This window comes from Kryptolebias marmoratus, linkage group LG13, assembly GCF_001649575.2.
Source record: "Kryptolebias marmoratus isolate JLee-2015 linkage group LG13, ASM164957v2, whole genome shotgun sequence".
NCBI lineage: Eukaryota > Metazoa > Chordata > Actinopteri > Cyprinodontiformes > Rivulidae > Kryptolebias > Kryptolebias marmoratus.
In genome coordinates, this window is record NC_051442.1 from 15,320,879 (window position 1) to 15,339,286 (window position 18,408).

The 18,408-nt window shown below is 42.0% G+C and overlaps 3 protein-coding genes across 5 annotated transcripts; 1 reads left to right on the top strand and 2 right to left on the bottom strand.

The window, feature by feature from the left end:
- Positions 1 to 28: 28 nt before the first annotated feature.
- Positions 29 to 12,066, top strand: si:dkey-125i10.3 (proteoglycan 4). The gene is made up of 9 exons (XM_017435883.3): positions 29 to 294; positions 797 to 912; positions 1,654 to 1,741; positions 1,890 to 1,967; positions 9,384 to 9,476; positions 9,574 to 10,809; positions 10,915 to 10,977; positions 11,557 to 11,659; positions 11,781 to 12,066. Exons 2-9 carry the CDS (start codon positions 903 to 905, stop codon positions 11,883 to 11,885), a joined length of 1,776 nt encoding a protein of 591 aa, XP_017291372.1. The 5' UTR covers positions 29 to 294; positions 797 to 902; the 3' UTR covers positions 11,886 to 12,066.
- On the bottom strand, positions 2,714 to 7,556 carry si:rp71-1d10.8. Of its 2 annotated transcripts, none has more exons than XM_017435886.2 (2): positions 7,479 to 7,556; positions 2,714 to 5,249 (listed from the first exon to the last, which is right to left on the bottom strand). In XM_017435886.2, the coding sequence occupies exon 2, from the start codon at positions 5,234 to 5,236 to the stop codon at positions 3,938 to 3,940; it is 1,299 nt and encodes a 432-aa protein (XP_017291375.1). In that variant the 5' UTR covers positions 5,237 to 5,249; positions 7,479 to 7,556; the 3' UTR covers positions 2,714 to 3,937. The 2 variants fall into 2 exon arrangements, with proteins under 2 accessions (XP_017291375.1, XP_017291374.1); XM_017435885.3 differs by having other exon boundaries at positions 7,475 to 7,540.
- Positions 12,067 to 12,102: 36 nt separating the features above from the next.
- On the bottom strand, positions 12,103 to 18,180 carry plp1b (proteolipid protein 1b). Of its 2 annotated transcripts, none has more exons than XM_017435889.3 (7): positions 18,025 to 18,180; positions 15,913 to 16,099; positions 15,673 to 15,829; positions 15,264 to 15,441; positions 14,940 to 15,013; positions 14,754 to 14,819; positions 12,103 to 12,961 (listed from the first exon to the last, which is right to left on the bottom strand). In XM_017435889.3, exons 1-7 carry the CDS (start codon positions 18,026 to 18,028, stop codon positions 12,890 to 12,892), a joined length of 738 nt encoding a protein of 245 aa, XP_017291378.1. In that variant the 5' UTR covers positions 18,029 to 18,180; the 3' UTR covers positions 12,103 to 12,889. The 2 variants fall into 2 exon arrangements, with proteins under 2 accessions (XP_017291378.1, XP_017291376.1); XM_017435887.3 differs by lacking the exon at positions 18,025 to 18,180 and adding an exon at positions 16,465 to 16,852.
- Between the last annotated feature and the right edge of the window lie 228 nt (positions 18,181 to 18,408).

The following is an 18,408-nucleotide window of genomic DNA, read 5'->3' on the forward strand; positions in this document are numbered from 1 at the left end:
GGGGGGGGGGGGGGGGGGGGGTAGTTGTAATGGAAAACATCTCTGACATTTCTGGAATGTGACGTTTTAAACAAAAGTAAAACTAGAAATAACACCCCCGTCCCCACCCACACACACTCCTCTCATTCAGGTGCAGAACGTGTCACTGGCAGGCGGAGGGTGGGTGGAAACTAAGGTGATGGTGAGGTGGAGGCTGGAGTTAAATATCCCCACCTTCCCTGCCTGAGCTCCACAAACACGCAGAGAGGGAGGCTCCACGCACCGACACACACCGTCTGCTGCAGGCTCCGACAGGTGAGAGCTCAAACACGACCCGAGGACTGGCCCTCACTCTGGTTCTGATCACACGCACGCGCACGCACACACACACACACGCGCGCGCGCTGACTTCAGGCCTCATTATGCAGTCTGAATGGATTTCATTGTCTATGCATGGCAAATTCTGACCCGGTTAATTGGCGCTGGCACGTCTTCAGATAAGATTCATTATAAGAGATTAAAAACTAAGTGCGGGTCAAAAGGTTAACAGGACCCCGGGGAGGAAACAGAAAAGATGCAGAGCGGGACCGGATGTGGGGATGTAAACAAAGTGAGGGGGGCGAGAAATGCTGAAAGACAGGAGAGCGGGGCATGATTAAAATGTTTAAAAGTGTGTATAAATAGGGACTAACTGTGTCAGATCTTTGCTTTAATGCTGACTCAGCTGAACACGGTGGTTCAATGTATTTTGTTTTACTGTACAAAGAAGTAATCTGTTTGATGCAGAATGAAGTTTTGGTGCTGGCTCATTAAACAGGTGTTGATTTCCCAACTTGGAATGAGGAGAGTATCGACAGGAAGAAGATAGGACTCATCATCACCATCATCATCAAACCTTCAGGCTGAGCATCAGAGGAAACAACATGTCTGACCGTAGGTCCCACACTTTTAACTGTTTCATTATTATTACAAGAGCTAAAAACAATGTATATATTTCTCTGAATATTCAGTGACCGCTGAATGACCGCTGAACTGACTTGTTCAAGCTAAAAGAAAGAAAACACTGACTAAAAGCTAAAACAACCAAAACATTAGCTAAAAAACAACCAAAGTGAAATGTCAGCTAAAAGCTAAAGCAACTAAAAGCTAGCTAAAAGTAGCAAAATCCTGACTATATGCCAAATGTAACAAAAGACCAGTTAAAAGTTTGAAGTATCAACAGCCTAGCTAAAACTTGCAAAAGGCTAGCTAAAATTTATAAGCATTAAAAGACTAAAAGCTAAACGTGCGAGCTAAAAGTAGCAACAAGTTAGTTAGAAGCTAAAACTACCAAAATTCTGTGTAAAAGCTAAAAGTAACAAACAACTAGCTGAAAGCTAAGAGTAACAGGACTGCAGCTAAAAGCTAAAAAAATAGCAAAAACTAAACCTCGCATAAGGTTAGGTAAGAGGAGCAAAAGGCTAGCTAAAAGCTAAAAGCTAAAAGCAGCAAACGTAGACAATAAGAGCAAGTTTTCAAACAGAACGATGTTTCTGAAGGGATTTAAGGGAATCTAAGAGTGGGTTTCTATGGGGAAATTATTTATGATTTTGAGTTACAAAAACCCTTACAAGAATCAGCATTCACACATTTAAAGTTTGTAATCCATCGCTGACTGGGGTTTTATTTTTTTAGAAATTGACAGAAAGCAGGTGTTGCATAAGATCAAGGTGCGGAAGCCACTGAAGAGAGACGGCTGCTGGATCAAACCAAGAGATAACCCGTTGAGTAACCATTTATTTCTTCTCCCCACAAGCAGTCGTTGAATCTGTTCACGTTTGCTGCGTCTTCGTTTCAGTGTGCATCTCTAAAAGGAGACGTATCAGCTGTAATATGGGGACGTTTTGTCCACTCTTTCTCATGTCTTCCAGTGCCGCCAGTGAAGAGAAAAATAATCCTCCTCCAGTGATTAAGGGCTTGTGCGTCCTGTCGGCAGCCAGGAAATTTGAGTGAGTGATCAATAAATATGTTCACTTTCCCACCAACCTCTCTCACAGGTCATTTAAAAAGAAACACCTGAATTTTAGACTTGATTTGCAAACACTTCAGCTTGCAGATGCATAAAAACTGAGACTGTTTCTAAAAAATTATCTCAAAAATCTCTTGGTCGTGTTGGCGTTTCTTCATGTCAGACTGAGATCGTCCTTTGAGCGCTACATCTGTGCAAAGTAACTAAAAATATTCCAGGCTTCGGGGACAAGTCACCATCTGTGATATTAACATACATAAACATTAACTTGGTCCTCGGCTGCTCCTCTGCATCCATTAGAGCCCGATGGTGCAAAGCCATCTGACCCGTGCTTCAACTTCTGAGCATTAATCTGAATACTTACCGGCGTATTTCCCCCCTCAAGGAACACTTAATTAATTGCTCATAATTACGGCGACAGAAAGGTTTAAAATGAAAGCCGAAACTGTAAATCTGCAGCTTGAAACGCACACTTTCAATATTATTTTAACCGTTTAAATAAAATGTGTTTGGATACCTATTTAGAGTAATTCAACTTCTCAGGAGCCGTGAGTATCCTGTGTTGTGTAATTATACACAACAAAATCTGCTGCTCATATACAACATATATAGTATATATATTCTAGAGAAAATGAAAAGGTGCTGTATAACCCATAAAGACGCTTATATGTTATTAATGAATGATGTGCAAGACCATTAAACTCATGGACACATTTTTGCTGCAAGTATATTTCAAAACCATCTTTATTTTGGATTTTCTCCCTGAGTTCATGTTCTGACATCCATTTTCCTAAAGCAAACAGAACATGCAGTTTTGTCTTTATACAATCCTTCAAAATTAATAACGGAGCTTAAACGTTCCTCAAACAGCTGTGCCACACTGAGACAAAATTATTCCTTTTAGAACGATCTATGAACGAGAAAACGTAAAATACTACAAAAAGACATGCCTAAAACACATTTGAGGCATTTACCTTTCAATAAGGATTGCACTTTCTTTAAATCAGAGAAAAACGGAGCTGCATTATTATTATTCAGTATCATGCGTTCCGGTCGTCACCGCAGCAGTGTACCCTCAGCCGCAGCTTGACAAGCCTGCACTGCTGATTTTAGAAAGGAGAACTCGAAGAGCAGGTTTCCCAGCTCGCTCGCTGACAGCTGAGGAGACAGTTTGCATCTGTAATTGTGGCTGCAGATGTGGGATGGCACATCTGTCAGTCCGATTAAAGCCGTGGCCGAGCTACAACACCGGCTGTGACACGCGGGTTTCATCATTAGGTATGCAGAGGTTGTGTTTCTGCAGTGGTCACCGGGCTGCTGCAAGGCGCCACACAGTTTGTTGAACATTAAATTGAAGTCGCTCCTTCGTTAACGCGCTGGTAATGCATTACCCACAGAAAGTTGGGCCGGAAAAGCTGGGCATATCAATGCACACTGCACCGCAAAAACAAAAAGCTATCAGTGGTACAGTGGTATCTGGGGAAATTACCCAGCTCTCCAGGTAATTTGCTTGTGATTTCTTTAAAGTGGAGCCACTTCTGTCCGTGCGTTTTAGTTATGGGATCGTTAGAAATAAAGAACTTTGCACCGGCTATTTCACACGATCAGGGGAGCCATTTAAAAACAATCGAAAGGTAAAACAGAATTATTGCAATTTCAAAATAATCTTCAACTTGTGAACTGTAACAGTAGTACAAACAATGAGTAATTTACATCAACCCGGGCCTTTCTTTGTGAAAAGGGCTAGATAAACGGAGCTGTCTGCTGGGAGGCTGGGGGAGGTGGTGCATGCCTCTCCTACAGCAGTGTAAACCCATTCAGCATTTTAAATGGCAGCGCTAGTAGGAGTTGATTGGCTTTTCTTGAATTATGCAGCCGACGGCGGTTTCCTCAAAGGTACTGACCCTGCTCACTTCCAAGGTGCTGACAGTTTGATAGATTAGCAATGAGCTAGGAGGAGGGTCCGGCGGCCGCAAGCTCTCCTACAGAGTGCATGTCCTGCGCCGATATCGACAACGAGCTTCCAGCTGCAGGGCCGGTGCTGTGTGACGGCACGAAACGAACGTCATCGCTGGCAAAGTGGTTCAGAGGGTAGACGCCACACTTCCTAAAGCCTTCCTTCACAATCCTGATGCCTTCCTCCTCCTTTGCTACCTGATAAGTCCCTTTAAATACACCTGAGAACTCCTTCTTGCTGACTGTGAAGTGGCTATCAGTGGCGCAGCCGTCGCCTACGAGCGCCACGAAACGCTGCTTGAGAACCACAAATAGGCCGGCGTCCAGCGGCTGCAGGATGTGGGAGCAATGAGGAGGAAGGCAGAGGAGGATGATGTCCTCTTTGCGAGCTGATTCCACCACCTCCAGGTTCACCGGTGACCTGTGGCCGTCGAAGATCAGCAGCAGCGGGCGCTCCTTCGGTGAGTGAACGAGGAAGTGCTTGAGGAACCATTTCTTAAAGAGCTCCGAGTTGATACAACCTGAGTCGGACCACCCGTAGAGGGCGTTTAGCGGTCCCTGTGTCTTGTAACAAACTCCCCCAGGGTAGGCCTTTGAGTAGATAATAAATGGAGGAATGTCCCCCCCGGCAGCGTTAAAGCAGGCCAGCACAGAGATATGGTCCCTCGAGTTTGGCGCTGGCTTGTAGCCCAAACTGGTGGATTTGGGGAGAATCGCTTTCTTCCTGCCCAGCTGGAAGCCTGTCTCACTGCAGCTGTAGATTTGATGAGGCCTGTCTCTGAGCCCGCGTGTGTCTATGACTGTGTTCAAGAGGCAAAAAAAATGATCCACTGCTTCCTTCCTCACACACGCTGTCCTCCCACGCACAACACTGTCTGCTGGCTGAATAGTAATGTTCTTTTCTTGCCGTCTCCTAAAATTGAGCCACCACGTCTGGCCCAGTTTGGAAAACACCACCCTCCGGTGCTGCCGTTTATAAATCGACGATGCAAAGGACACTACCTGCTGCTTGGTGAGTGGGAATCCATGCTCGGACATATATAAGCAGAACTCCACGAGCAGCTTCTCATCAGCAGACGTTATGAGCTGAGCTGGACCGCTGCGACTCCCTGGTGTCACTCGTCCACTTACCCGGTCCCCGAGTGAGGACTTGGGTACTCCAAACTCTTTGGCAGCCTGTCTCACTGTGCACCGTCCTGATTTCACCTCAATCAGTGCACGCTCCATGACCTCTTCGGTCCATTTCTTCTTTTTCTTCCGTCCGACTTTGTCAAGATGGTTTCTTGATGGCATTTCGTTTTTTTTCCTAAGAAAACAGAGGAAATTCAGGCATAAAATGACAACAAAACATCAGCGAATTATCACAAAAATGACCAAACCAAAGGCTAGAGTTTCAAAAATGACTAAAATATCATATTGCTTATTTACAGCAGCTGGACACATAAACACTATCTGACTCTAATAACGTCTAACTGTTGCTTTCAGCACCAAAAACCCCGACTTTTAATTTTTATATGGCTCTGAATCGATATTCTGTATCCACTAAAAGCACATCAACAAAACTTGTAAACACATATTAAGATGTATTTTTTTAATCATCTTTTTTGGAGGGACCAAGAATCCTTTGTTTTCTCTTTGCATGTTGGTGATGCGAGTGAAACAGAACCAGGTAGTTAACATCTGGCTGTTTCCAGAACAAACACAAATACGAGCAATTTAAGCTGAGCAGGTCATCATAAATATATGTGTTCACTTAATAAGCAGGAAGTTTCGATTTTCTACCGTTTTAGCTCTTTGGCTGATCGATTATTTTTCTAAACGATCCAGCATCCAGACGCTCCTGTAGCATTACAGACCTGCTGGTTTCAAAGAGGCAGAGAGTTTCTCCTCCTGACAATAAAATGTCCAGGCTTTTATCGGATAAAATATAAGGTAGAAAGAAACTTTTTGTACTTTTTGAAATGTGCATGAAGTGTTCACTGCATGAAACATTAAATGAAGAGAACTGGCTGCATTTTAAAAGGCAGGATTAACCTAACAGGTCTGCAGAAAGGCTCAAATGACCCTAAAATCAATGAGTGAAATTTAAATGTTATTTTAAAAAAAAGGTCTACATGTGTCAGGTTAACCTAACAAGTTAATGCAACAAATAATGCTGTTTCATAATTTAACCACACTGAAAAAAATGACCAATTTAGTCCATAGGGAAAGAAAAGACGATATTTTATTTTAAAGGTAAGGAATGATATTAAATAAATATTTAATTTAGCTTCTTTGTTTACAATAACAGTTTGATCAGTGACTACTGTTTTATCACTACGCCTTCCTTCATTGTGTGACCTCCTTCCAAAATGAAACAAAACAAACAAAACAACAAAGATTTGACTCTTTGCACCAGATAATATAATAGTAATGGATGCAGTCACACAAAAATACAAACAAACTGCTGTGGTGGTGCTAGAAGTCATTTTTTAAAATATAAGAAACCACTTGAGTGAAACTAATCTAAAACCTTGTTTATTAATTTTCCCCAAATTAATAAAAGTAGTACTGAGAACTTTCCTGGGTGCCAGTTTTAAACTAAAAAAACCTCTTGCACTGTCACAACAGCACTGATAACATTTTTTTTTTACGACAACAATAATAATGTCCACATTTTCACAACGATGCAGCTGTTGTTTTCTTGTAATACCTCTACAATATTGCTTACACTAAATATTTCTTTGTTACACATATAATCAGAGAGGTTTATCCCACCCGACTCATTTCTGTAAAAGGTAATATCTTTGATAATCTGCATTTTATGATCTTATAATATTATTGTACTGATACTATATGACACGAATACACTGAAAAGTTGCTTAGGTCCTGATTCAATTGCAGTTCTTTCTCTGAGATAAAAAATAAAAACAAAATAAGCAATACATTTTGTAAATAGATTACTTGTGGGCTTTGAAAAATATAAAAAATACCTATTTTTGATTGGTCTAAGGTCTGTAAAATGGTTTTCAAATTTTAAATATACATCTCCTAACATTATTTTGTATGTTTTAATCAATGGCATACGATGTGAAACAGCTCTGATTAAAATATTAGTGGCATATTGAACTAAAACTGTAGCTTTCAAAGCTCAGACTTTGGGCAGACCTCGAACGCACCACGAACCGATAGGACACCAATTAGGTTAGTGATGTTAGTCGACCTCCGCTCATTTAAATAATACTGTGTTGTACTTTTGTTGCAGCTTTTCTCATGCAATAATGCTCAAAATAAAACAAGACTTACGGGTCAACAGAGGGTATGTTTTTTTTCTCAAAAGACAAGTAGTGTAGTAGTTGCTCCGTAAACGTTACTTTTGTAAAGTGCGATAAGGATGTAAAGACTGAGGCTTTAGGGGCTGTTTTAAACATGTCAAAAACACCGAGTGCCTTGTGTTTACTGTGTAACAATCGATATATGTCGCTCAGCTCCAGGAATAATAAAGTAAGAGGCAACAAACACACTTGTGCAGGACCAAACACACTTACTTACCCACCTAGCATGAAGCTGCTACGGCTCAGAACTCAACGGAACAAAACCGGAAGTCCAGGAAGGAGACGTTTCAAAAGAAAAGCATTAAAGCGCCAGCTACCAAAATACTGAAACCATTAAACACTCTGAAAGGAGCTATTTTTCTTTTGAAAAATTGACTTGATGCAAGTTTACAGCTTTTCACTGCAGTGCAAAATCAAAACAAACTCTTTAATAAAATAAAATAAAATAAACTACTCTAATAAGTAGGGGTGTACATGTCACGGTTCAGTACATACCGGTCCAGTACAGGTTCTGTACAACAGGAAACAGAAACAAACAAACCAAATGTTGATTTTTATATTTTTATTTGTTTATTTTTGATAACTCTTCAAGAACCAGAGACAGAAAAACAAGCCTACATAATAATACATGGATATAAAACACAGTAAAACAAAAAAGCACATATATACTAATTTTAAAAAGTCACAATCCACTATACTAGTTTACCAATTACAAAACTATTTAACTGGCAGCTACTGCACAAATGTTGACAAGTGGTGACTTGTTTTTCAGAACCAGTCCAAGTTTAAGACAGTTTTATGAATAAGTGTCAGACGGAGGAGTTGGATAGCTCAGTGCAACAGTCTTCAAATGGTTCAGGCTTTTACCCTCAAAATAAAAAAAATCAATTACAGAGACTCGTGACCCCGACATTTGCTGGGTCAGGTTCATAAGCACTGATAAGAAACCATTTAACAAAGAGCCTCGTAAAGTGTTTTTATCCATTCATGACTACCGTTCTTATCTCTTTGTAACACTCAAGGCTAAATGTGTCATTAGCAATCATTTTCAAAGTTAATTTAATTTCTGTAGATGGTCTCAGGAACCTCCACTTAGTGTTTTATGACCCAGCTTTGGGAACCACTGACTTAACAGCCACAGGAACGTCTTTCTGTGGTGTTCATGCTGAGTATCTTTGTGCACTGAATTTACACTTACTCCTCTGACTGATCATACAACAGATTAATTTATTAATGCTATGTCTACACTTCTGCACTACAATAGTTAGAAGGAAAAAAAAACACGTGAAACATTAATGCTCCCATTTTGCATTTCTCTTGACAACAAGGTAATCCTTTGGCTCCAGTGATTTAAATATGTTGTAGGTTTTATTTTCGTTGGTGAGGAACAGCTGCTTTATTGCATCTCAGTCGTCTTGTTTACCAGCTCCCGTTACACAACAATGTGTCTGGTGATATTTATATTGTTAATAATAAACACTATGCTGACATTTAAGGCTCATTTTACCAGCTTTGTTTTCAGTTCCTGAGCTCATGTGTGATGGACGCGCATCCTTTAGTACAGTTCACAGTTTCTGAACACGTTCCTGCGTGCATAATTTATCAGCTTTTGCTTTATGTAAAAAAAGACAAGATTACTTTCAGAGATCACTGAAAATGTATATTTGTCGACAACATATGAATACAAAATAGTTTGAACATTGTTTTGATTTACAGTGTTTCCTGCATAAAAGATTAATATTCTGAAGTGACTGATTTCACTTTGGAGATATAGTATTTTAGAAAATTATGAAAACCTTCACTGATTATAACACTTATAACACAACTAGCAAGATGCAAGCCTATAAGTGACAGTGTTCATCTTAAATTGTGTCTGATTGTTAAATCTTAGATCAGAACATTCTCCAACAATTTTTACTTTTTAAAAGAAGGCACTTATTCCAAATAAGCATGTATGCTTTTAAATTTTAATCCAGCACAAACTGTGCAAAGTGCGAACCAATACTCACTCCCTGTTTTTGCAAGACTTGCCGTTATCTCAGCTAAAGTTTAGGTTAGGTTATGAATTGAATGTTATTGTCATGCACGTTCTTGTAAATCTTTTGTACATCTGTGTTTTGTTGTAGTGATTGTGCTAATCAAGCAAACAATGAAGTTAATCCTGTCCAAAAAGAGTCTCCAAGTAACGAATCGAAAGTGGATACTGTGGGTGATACAAAGTTAGTACACAAAAGGATCTTTAATATTGACTTCTTTTAATTGCTCATGTACATGTTTTTGCATAACTGGAAATAAACAACCCTATTTTTTTAACAGGCTCCAATCCCCCACAGAACAGCTGATTTCAAATAGTAAAACACAAGCAGACAAATTGACTGAGGAAAACAAGAAGATAGAAGCCAGTGCAGCAATAGACAAGTCTAATGTGGAAAACAAGGAGAAAGCTGATGAGGTCTCTGCAGATAATGAAGAGCAAATCCAACCAGCGCCTGTAGTAAAGCAGGATCCTGAAGCAGCAGTTCCCGTGGAGCCAGCAGACACGACACCTGCCAAAAGAACTGCTGCAGAAGACAAGGAAGAACAGGCTGATCCTCCTCCTGAACCATCAAATATAGATAACAATGAGGCAAGGGCTCCAGCTGACGCTAAAGTGGAAAACTGTGTTCCAGAGGTCTCTGCTGCGGAGGGCACATCTGGCAGTTCAGTCACTGCCGAAGTCCCCGCTGCACTCGAAGTCCAACCGGAGCCTCGAGAGGAATCTGTAATCAAAACAGAGCCAGCAAATACTACAAGTTCGGAGGAGGAAAATAAAGACGCGTCTATTCAAACTGCAAACGGCAGTGAAGAGAAATGCCCTCCGCAGGAGCCAAATGAAGACGCGGTGTTCACCGCGGTGAAGTTCATGGTGGAGTCATTGCCTGAAACAGCTGACGATACTGAGGCAGCAGGTGAAGATGCTTCCCTCCAAGCCGGTGTAGATTCGGACTTACTGGTTGAACCTTTAGGCGACTCACCTACTCAGTCTGACAATGAAACACCCACAGAAAGCTGCAGTGACAAAGGTTCTCCAGAACAAAATAAAAGAGTCATCGTTGAAATATTAGTTGAGGCGCCGGAGACTCCTGTTGTTGTTAATGCAACACCAACAGAAGAGGCTCCTCCATTGGACGGCACACAACCAGTTTCTGATACTCTGTGTGAATCACCAGCTGCTGTCAAGTCTGCAGAGTGTGAATCAGACTCTGCAGGCCCTGCCGAGCCAGTTTTAGGGACCAGAACTGAGGAGGTAGTCGAATGTGCTCCTGAACAGAGCGTTGAGCTGCCACTCGCAGATGCAGCCGACCTCATGACAGAGCTGAACATCGAAGACGCTGTTCAACCCTCGCCCGCTGAAAATGCTACAGCTGCTCAAGATAACTCAGCTTCCAGAGCTATTAATCTGTCAGATGCTTTAGATGTTGAATCCCAGAGCGATAAATCTGTGCCCGAACCTGAAGATTCAGAGCAAACCATCCCAGAACAGCTGAAACAGCAGTGTGATGATACCAACACGTAAGTAAAATGGTATCAAGTGCTGTTCAAAGATGTTTGTTTTTTCATACAATCATCTTATTATTTGCTGATTATTGTTTTTTTGTTTGTTTGTTTGTTTTTTAGTTCTGACAGGTTTCAAAAACCTGCAGAAAAGCTCAATTCTACCGAGACTCAGACCAGATCCCGGTAGGTTTCCAATATTGCTGATAATCTCAAAAATCCAAATAATTTGAATATTCAAATCTTCTGGTATATAAAACAAGGCTGTGAGAAGTAGGGTTGCGGTGGGTGCTGCAGCACCCCCTGATGGATGCCAGAGGTCATACGTGTCTAAATACATGCTTAAAGAACTAACAAAAAACTAAATAAAAACAGATTTTTTTTTGGTCTGTAAATGTTTAAATATTAAAAACCATTGGATATATTGAGTTTCTGTAAATCTGGTATATAAACCAGCATTGTTATTCTTTATCTGTGTGCAAAATTGTACAACTGCTCAAACAAAATGGGCAGATTAACATTAGGTCATGTTTGCAATTTTATAGATATTGTCTGTCCCAAATATACAGCATATGTTTATATGTATTCCAGTGCATATATTTGGTAACATGATATATTTTATATGAGTGTTTGGCTTGTATAAATTCATTATACGGCTAACTGGAACATGTTTCCACAGATATGTATAAAAGCAGCACGTTGATACAAAATAGACAAATAAAAACCGGACTCAAAACTAATAATCTTTTCAAATCTTATCCTCAGTTATGGCAGATCGACCTGCTCTTACTGTAACCGAGCCATTGATGGAAACACCAGGTTCATAATGAGCGAACCGGCTGTGATCTGCCATCCAGAGTGCCTCGAGGTTTGACTTTCTTCTTCGTTGGGAAACACACCATCTGTGATTTTTTTTGTTTTGTTTTACATACAGTAGAGCCTGGTGACTCCTGTCTTTGCCTGATGCTAATGTCGTGTATGTTTTGCAGTGCGGCGTTTGCGCCAAGGCCCTTGGAGATTTGCTGACCCGTATGTTCGTGCATGACAAAGTGATCCATTGTGGAGACTGCTTCCAGAAAGCTGTTAATGTTTGAATACTACTGGGGACAAATGTGTCTCAAAGCTCACAGTGAATAATGTGCTGTCTGAGGATCTGTATTGCCCTTGCTCTGTATTGTGTGTGTGTGTTTTTCTTTAACAATTTCCTCCTCTAGAAATGAGGACATATAGTATTGTGATGTTTAAGAATTGTGTAATTAAATATCTTGGCAGCAGTAATTACCACTGTTGCTTAAATGAATTACTTCACAATCAGCAAAGACAATTTTATTGGAACAAGTATAGGGTTAAAATAAAATTACAAGTAAAGGGCTTAGATTCAAAAGGTTTAATTAGCCTTAATTACAAACGAAAACACACAAGCCTAGTCAACTAGAGAGCAGTTACTGAACATCAAGTTCTTATTTAGGAAGGAGCTAAACACCACCCTGTGTGGTGACATTTAAACAAAGCAAAAATGGATTGTGAGTAAATGCGCGGCAAATTTATCACGAAGCAAAAAGCTTAAAGGGAAACTCTGGTACATTCAGTTTCACTTGCTTTAGTCTCACAATGTTGACATGCACGATGGCGATAATGAGGCAGCAGCATATAATCCTATTCAGCTCCGACACGTGCGTCAGTAAACACTGAATAGTCTGCACACAGTTATGGCTTGCAAAGCAAGCTGTCGTTGCTCTTAATTATTCACGAAACATTATTCATCACAGTCAGCACCAGTGAGGCTTCACGGGAAGAATTAAATGAGGTTCACCCTGCAAAAATGAAAATGAACAACAAAACCAAAGAGAATCATCTGAGAGGAGGACTTGTGGAACAGGTCGAGGCTCATTACTGCGCGTAAATGATCTTCATCTCTCTGTTTGTTGTCGGTGCATCACAGTGAAGAGAAACATTTTTCTGTTATTTGTCGGGGGAGAGGTGGGGGTGGGGGTGGGGGGACAAAAAGGTGCAGCAGATGATCCAGGACTGAAAGTGGCTGTTCGAAGATGGAAGAGTTTAAATCTAGAGTTGAACGTGGCGGACGGATGTGTCGCACTTAGCGAATTCCCTTTCTGCCCAGGAATCGCAAGATGGCGTAGTTATAGGTGGTGGCAGCCAGATACAGGAACTGCAATGACACGTTAGAAAAGAAGAGCAGAAATGAAACAATAAAACTCTAATTCTACATATTCATTAATAATGTGTGCAACCTTAGGCAAGCAAACGGTAGGATCTAACTGAGCTGTCAGGGACAACAAATACGAATTTTCACTTGGAATAACAATGAATGACATGTTTGCGTGAACTCCTGGGAAAGGTTGAGCCAATGTTTGCAGACAGCTTACATACTGCACAACAAAAAACAATGCAGCCATTGTGCTCTAGAATTACAGAACCTTAAGTGAGATGAGTTTTTAGTCACCTTGCAACAACTTTGAGACTATTTTGAAAATAAATTTGCTCCGTGAATTTTTCGACCATGTTCAAAATTTCCGCAACACGAGGGAAAGCGCTTTCGACTCACATGGAAAATAAGAACCCCTGTGAATATTTCCACAATGTTTTGAAAATTCACGCACAAATGCCGTCCGCAGTTTGTCACCAACAGTCGTAACCCAGTGAAATACTACCTAAAACCAAATACTGATGTTGCTTCATGATAATGAGAAGGCAGTTATGAAGTTATCTTTGATTTAGAATCATCCAAATGTAAAAAGAAAAATTGCTTTTTGCTGAAGAGAAATAAAATTATTATTATAGTATAAGGGGGGTGGCACAGTGGAATAGTGGTTAGAGCTGTTGCCTCCCAGCAAGAAGGTTGGAGGTTCGCTTCCCGGCCTGAGGTCCTTCTGGGTGGAGTTTGCATGTTCTCCCTGTGAACACGTGGGTTTACTCCGGTTTCCTCCCACAGACCAAAAAACATGCATGTTAGGTTAATTGATGATTCTAAAATTGTCCCTAGGTGTGAGTGACAGTGTGAATGGTTGTTTGTCTCGCTCGTCTATATGTGGCCCTGCGATGGACTTGCGACCTGTCCAGGGTGTCCCCCGCCCCTCGCACAGTGACCGCTGGGGATAGGCACCAGCCACCCGCGACCCGGAATGGAGAAGCGGCTAAAGAAAATGGATGGATGGATTATAGTATAAGGTTGTTTACGCTGTCTATCCTTAAAGCAATACATTGGATCTTTTAAAGTGGGGTTTTGTGGAAAAGTTATAGATAGCTCTTTATTAAATAGACTTTAAAAAAACAACAGAAATAGACTTGAATTCTGACTGGATAGACAAGCTAATGTCCAAGCAGGGTCAGATCATTCAGATTGCTGCCTTCCTTAAACAACTTCAGTGTCAAATATTTCCCAGCAGTTTAATCAAACCCTGTTTTATAATTTATACATCACTGCCAATTTATCATTAAACTGTTATTACAGCAGAAATATTTTGATATTCCTGCTGGAAGTCCTCCAGGCTGCACCGGAAATGCTAAAGCTAGCTGCTGCTGCCCCTTTTCACGCTTAAAAATTAAAAGTTTTACAGAAACAGCCGTGCAATGCAAAACTGACAGGGATGTAAAGGTTTATAAAATAGCGTTCGCACGAATGGCTTCAAAATATTTGAAACTGGAGTTGTTTAAGGATGACAGTAACTTGATTCGGTCTTGACCCTGCTCTGACTAGCTGTTAGCTCATCAGTCAGCTCAGAGTTAAACTATTTTGCCAAGCCGAGGTTGTTCAAAGAGCCATCTCTGCAACAGATGTTAATTGTTCATAACCTTTCCACAGCACCATCACTTTAACAATCTTGACAGGTTCCATAAATAAACCAATGCCACGGAAAACACGGGGCTCACAGGCATGAGTTTATTCCCACCAGGAGGTTTAAATGATAAGAAATCATGCAAAGTCAGAAGCAATTCCTTACCAGAGACAAGAGAGTGACCCCAGCCCCGGCAAATGCAGCTATGTACAAGTCATAGGTGAGATGAAACTAAAAGACACAATAAACACAGTTAGTTTTTAAATACGTGACTCAATCTCTTCTAGGTTATACAGGGAATTTAATATAATGATGCAAACGTGTAAAGAAATCCTCAATTTAACCACTCACTTCGCTGGTTTTGCAAATAGATGCCAAGGTCATTCCACAGGACTTGCCTGGCATCGCATTCCAAGGAAGCAGCCCTGAAATGAAGACATGACGTAAGTAAGAGCAGCCCGACGAGCTGAATCATGACAAGCTATGACTCATGTAAGCCCCCGTTTGCATGCGGCACACCAGGGAAACAGCAGTGAGGGATTATCTGTATTGTTTTATAGCTAATTCAAACATCCGTCTTGCCGCCACTCCCCATTGATTAGTTGATCGCTGTCAAGGACACATTAACATGCTCATCAGGGGGACACACGGTCAGCCATTATAGGAGCAACTCACCGTACTGCCTGGCGTCCATGCAAATCCAGCTGTGCTGATTGATGCTGGGGGTGGTCTCAGCCAGGATATTGATGTCGTGACAGGTCTGCTCCATGTTGAACAGGAAGAAGACTGGGATGGCAGTGAAGGCGAACACTGCGAGCCAGATGAAGGCCAAGATGTACGTCACTATGATGAACTGTTGAAACAAGAAGATTATGGATCCGTTGCCTGGGTGCTCAGGTGTCACTGTGATAAATGTGGTGTCATTAAATCAGCTATCAACCATAATTCACGATTCTGGGAGAAGAAATTACACGGAGTGTTTAATTCATCTAAGGAGCTCAGCCCAAACCAGCGTTCAGCATCTCATCAGTGACCTGACGTCATGCCTCCCTGTCTCGGTTTATCTCCTCCCTCATGTTCTCACCGTCAGGCTGAGGCAGCGGCCGCAATGGGTGCTCCTAAACTCGCCAAAGGTCTGCTTGACAGCACTTGTAGTGTAGAAACCCTCAGCCAGCAGAAGGATACCATAGAGGAAGAAAAAAGATGCCAGGCCGTAGATCACGTACTGGAAGTATTTGATACTGGGGAAAGTTACAGGGAGAAGTCAGTGAAATGGTGCCATAAATCAGTTTCAAACAATTGCTTTGACTGAAGCGTCACTCACAAAGAGTCCAAGACCACATAGTCCTGAGCGTTGCGGGCAAAGTAAGTCTTGACGAGGACTTCGGTATGGGCCAGCGCTTCGTGCCCACAGCCGCAAAATAACGCTGTGCCGGCATAGCACAGCAGGGTGGCCACCAGGGAGGGGTAGGGCACTGCCCCAATGCACCGGATACAGCAATCATAACAACCTGAGGGGGCATAATATATCAGCACACAGGCGGCACACACCGCACATATAACCACACAACACATCAATGCCACGGTGGTCGTAGGGGAGGGTGGGGGTGGGGGGGCTCCTTCACCCTGTTGGGGAGCGATGGAAAAGGCCTCGCTCTGTCTGCAAATCCATGAACATGTAAAACCCCACCAACAGGCACGAAAGCAACAGAAGAGAGAACAAGAAAAGAATCAGACAGCAGCGACAAACAAGAGTTCAAGCAGCGTCCAACTTCACACCAATCTCAGTCACGTCTTCCAGGGCAAGCAGCTGGGTTGAAGCAGGCAGCAAATGTTAATAAATGCATTGCCAAAAATGGGATAAAAGAAGAAGCACCTAAGGCTTTGCAAAGCCAGGGCTGCCTGACCGGAAACATCTGCAGCCTCTGACGCTGTACTCCACAACGAGAAAGATCCCAGTGATGTACAGCCGCTGTCTGCAAGGTGTTGCTACTGTACAATACAGCTATGCTCTCCGCGCTGATTTCATCTGTGCCAACACCTCACAGCTCTGTCCTCGCTAAATCTGGTCCGGCCCCTCGCTCTGCAGGCGTCACCGGGCCACTAAGGGATGGAGGAGAAACTCTGGCCCTGAAGAAAGAGCTTCTTTTTGTGGCCTGCGGATACAATATCCATTGTGCCGGCAGCGACCGGCGGAGAACAAAGGGTGGTGATGTCAAACAAACAAAGACTACACACACACACGTACACATTGTAGTACGTGATGGTCACCAGGAACCATCTCGACACCATCGGCAGTGTCAGGCCACCCCTCATCCACAGCTGGCTGAGGCTGGTACCATGGTCAGTGCTGGTGGGGGCTGGGTTCAAGTGTTCAAAGGGTGGGTGGACGCATAATGAGCAGAAAGAGAGAGCATGGGGTGGGGGTGTGATTTAGATATCTTCACAACAACAACAACAACCTCATGCAGAATTTGCTTTGTTATTACATCCTTGAGGGGGGCACAGCTATCGGAGTGAAATCTTTTTGTTTTCTTCCACATCCCAACTGTTAGGGTTTAGTTACAGAGAGCAGGGAGGCTGTGAGTTAAACTAACTGCTTCTTAAGTATAAATAGAAACAGCAGGAAGAGTGATAGAGGCCCCCCCGCCAGAAAAAAACAAAAACATAATAGTGTTTTCAGACGCCCACACGTGAGCTGCTGCGGCGTCGGTTCCATCTTCCATCTGAATTCATAAATTCAAGCAATTGCAAACTAATTGGTTGATCTGCCAAAGCTGCTTAAAGAAAACAAAACATACAACAAGTAAACACACATGCTGTTTGTTAGTGTGGATGAAAAAGAGAGGAGGCGGGAGAGGGGGGGGATTGGTCGAAGTCGTTTGGGTCCGTTGGTCCTCATTGAAATGTTTCTCATTTCTCCCCGTGACACATGTGGGAGTATCTGACCCCGTTCACATGAGTGACCTGGCATGGCCTCGGCATGTTGTCGCCCGCCGCTCTCAGCTTGGGCTTCGAATCCCCTCTGAGCTGCATTTCAAAAAGCTGTTAAAGACGACAAGAACTCCTCTCTGTCGCTGAACTGTGAAACCCCGGCTCAGTCCTTGTGCCGTTGGCCATCAAAGCCTTTCGAAAAACTTACTTGCGTACTGAGTTTTGGCGCGCGTCAAGGAAAAAAAAAAAGGTGAAATCAAATCAAATCAAATCAGCAAAGTATTCAGGCATAGAAAAGGCCTCAGTTGAACGAAAAAAAAAAAAGCATAATTAGTTTGCAGCGAGCTCTGCCTGCAGTGCATGAGGGCAACATGTCTAAAAAGATAAATAAATAAATAAAATGAAAAAAAGATATTAAAAGTGTGCAAGTTATTGAAATCCAGGGTTTTCAAATCACATTAATAAGAAATGATAAGAGTTATTAAAAATTCGGTGCACTCACCCATGTCCAGAAAGAAGTGCGGGGGGATATTGAGGTTTTAGCTGGATGGCTTTGTGACTGTGATATGAGGATATGAGGAGTTATTCCCCGCCACTCCTATATGAATCTGACTCGCGCTTTTGTCTCATCAACAATAGATAGACCACATCTCCCCGAGTCACATCTTAAAGTCACAAAGTCCCATTTCAGCTGCCAGTCATTATTTATGTCGCCGCTGGGCAGAGGAAGGGGAGGCGACGAGGGGGCCAAAATCCTCGTCTGAACTCTTTTTTTTTTCTGGGTTTTTAATGATCTGGGCAGCATTTTTATAGCCCTAACATCAAAAAGTTTTTTTTTATTATTGATTCTACTAAAGTACACAGATGATTTTAAAAGAATGACAGT

Excerpts from the sequence above, each read along its gene's own strand:
- plp1b (XM_017435887.3), bottom strand. The coding sequence starts at position 16,504 with ATGTTTCCGGTCAGGCAGCCCTGGCTTTGCAAAGCCTTAG. Across the intron at positions 15,442-15,672 it reads GCCGCTGCCTCAGCCTGACG|TTCATCATAGTGACGTACAT; the intron begins GTGAGAACATGA and ends TTGTTTCAACAG. Across the intron at positions 15,014-15,263 it reads CATGGACGCCAGGCAGTACG|GGCTGCTTCCTTGGAATGCG; the intron begins GTGAGTTGCTCC and ends TCTTCATTTCAG.
- si:dkey-125i10.3 (XM_017435883.3), top strand. Across the intron at positions 1,742-1,889 it reads ATCAAACCAAGAGATAACCC|TGCCGCCAGTGAAGAGAAAA; the intron begins GTTGAGTAACCA and ends CATGTCTTCCAG. Across the intron at positions 11,660-11,780 it reads GCCATCCAGAGTGCCTCGAG|TGCGGCGTTTGCGCCAAGGC; the intron begins GTTTGACTTTCT and ends TATGTTTTGCAG.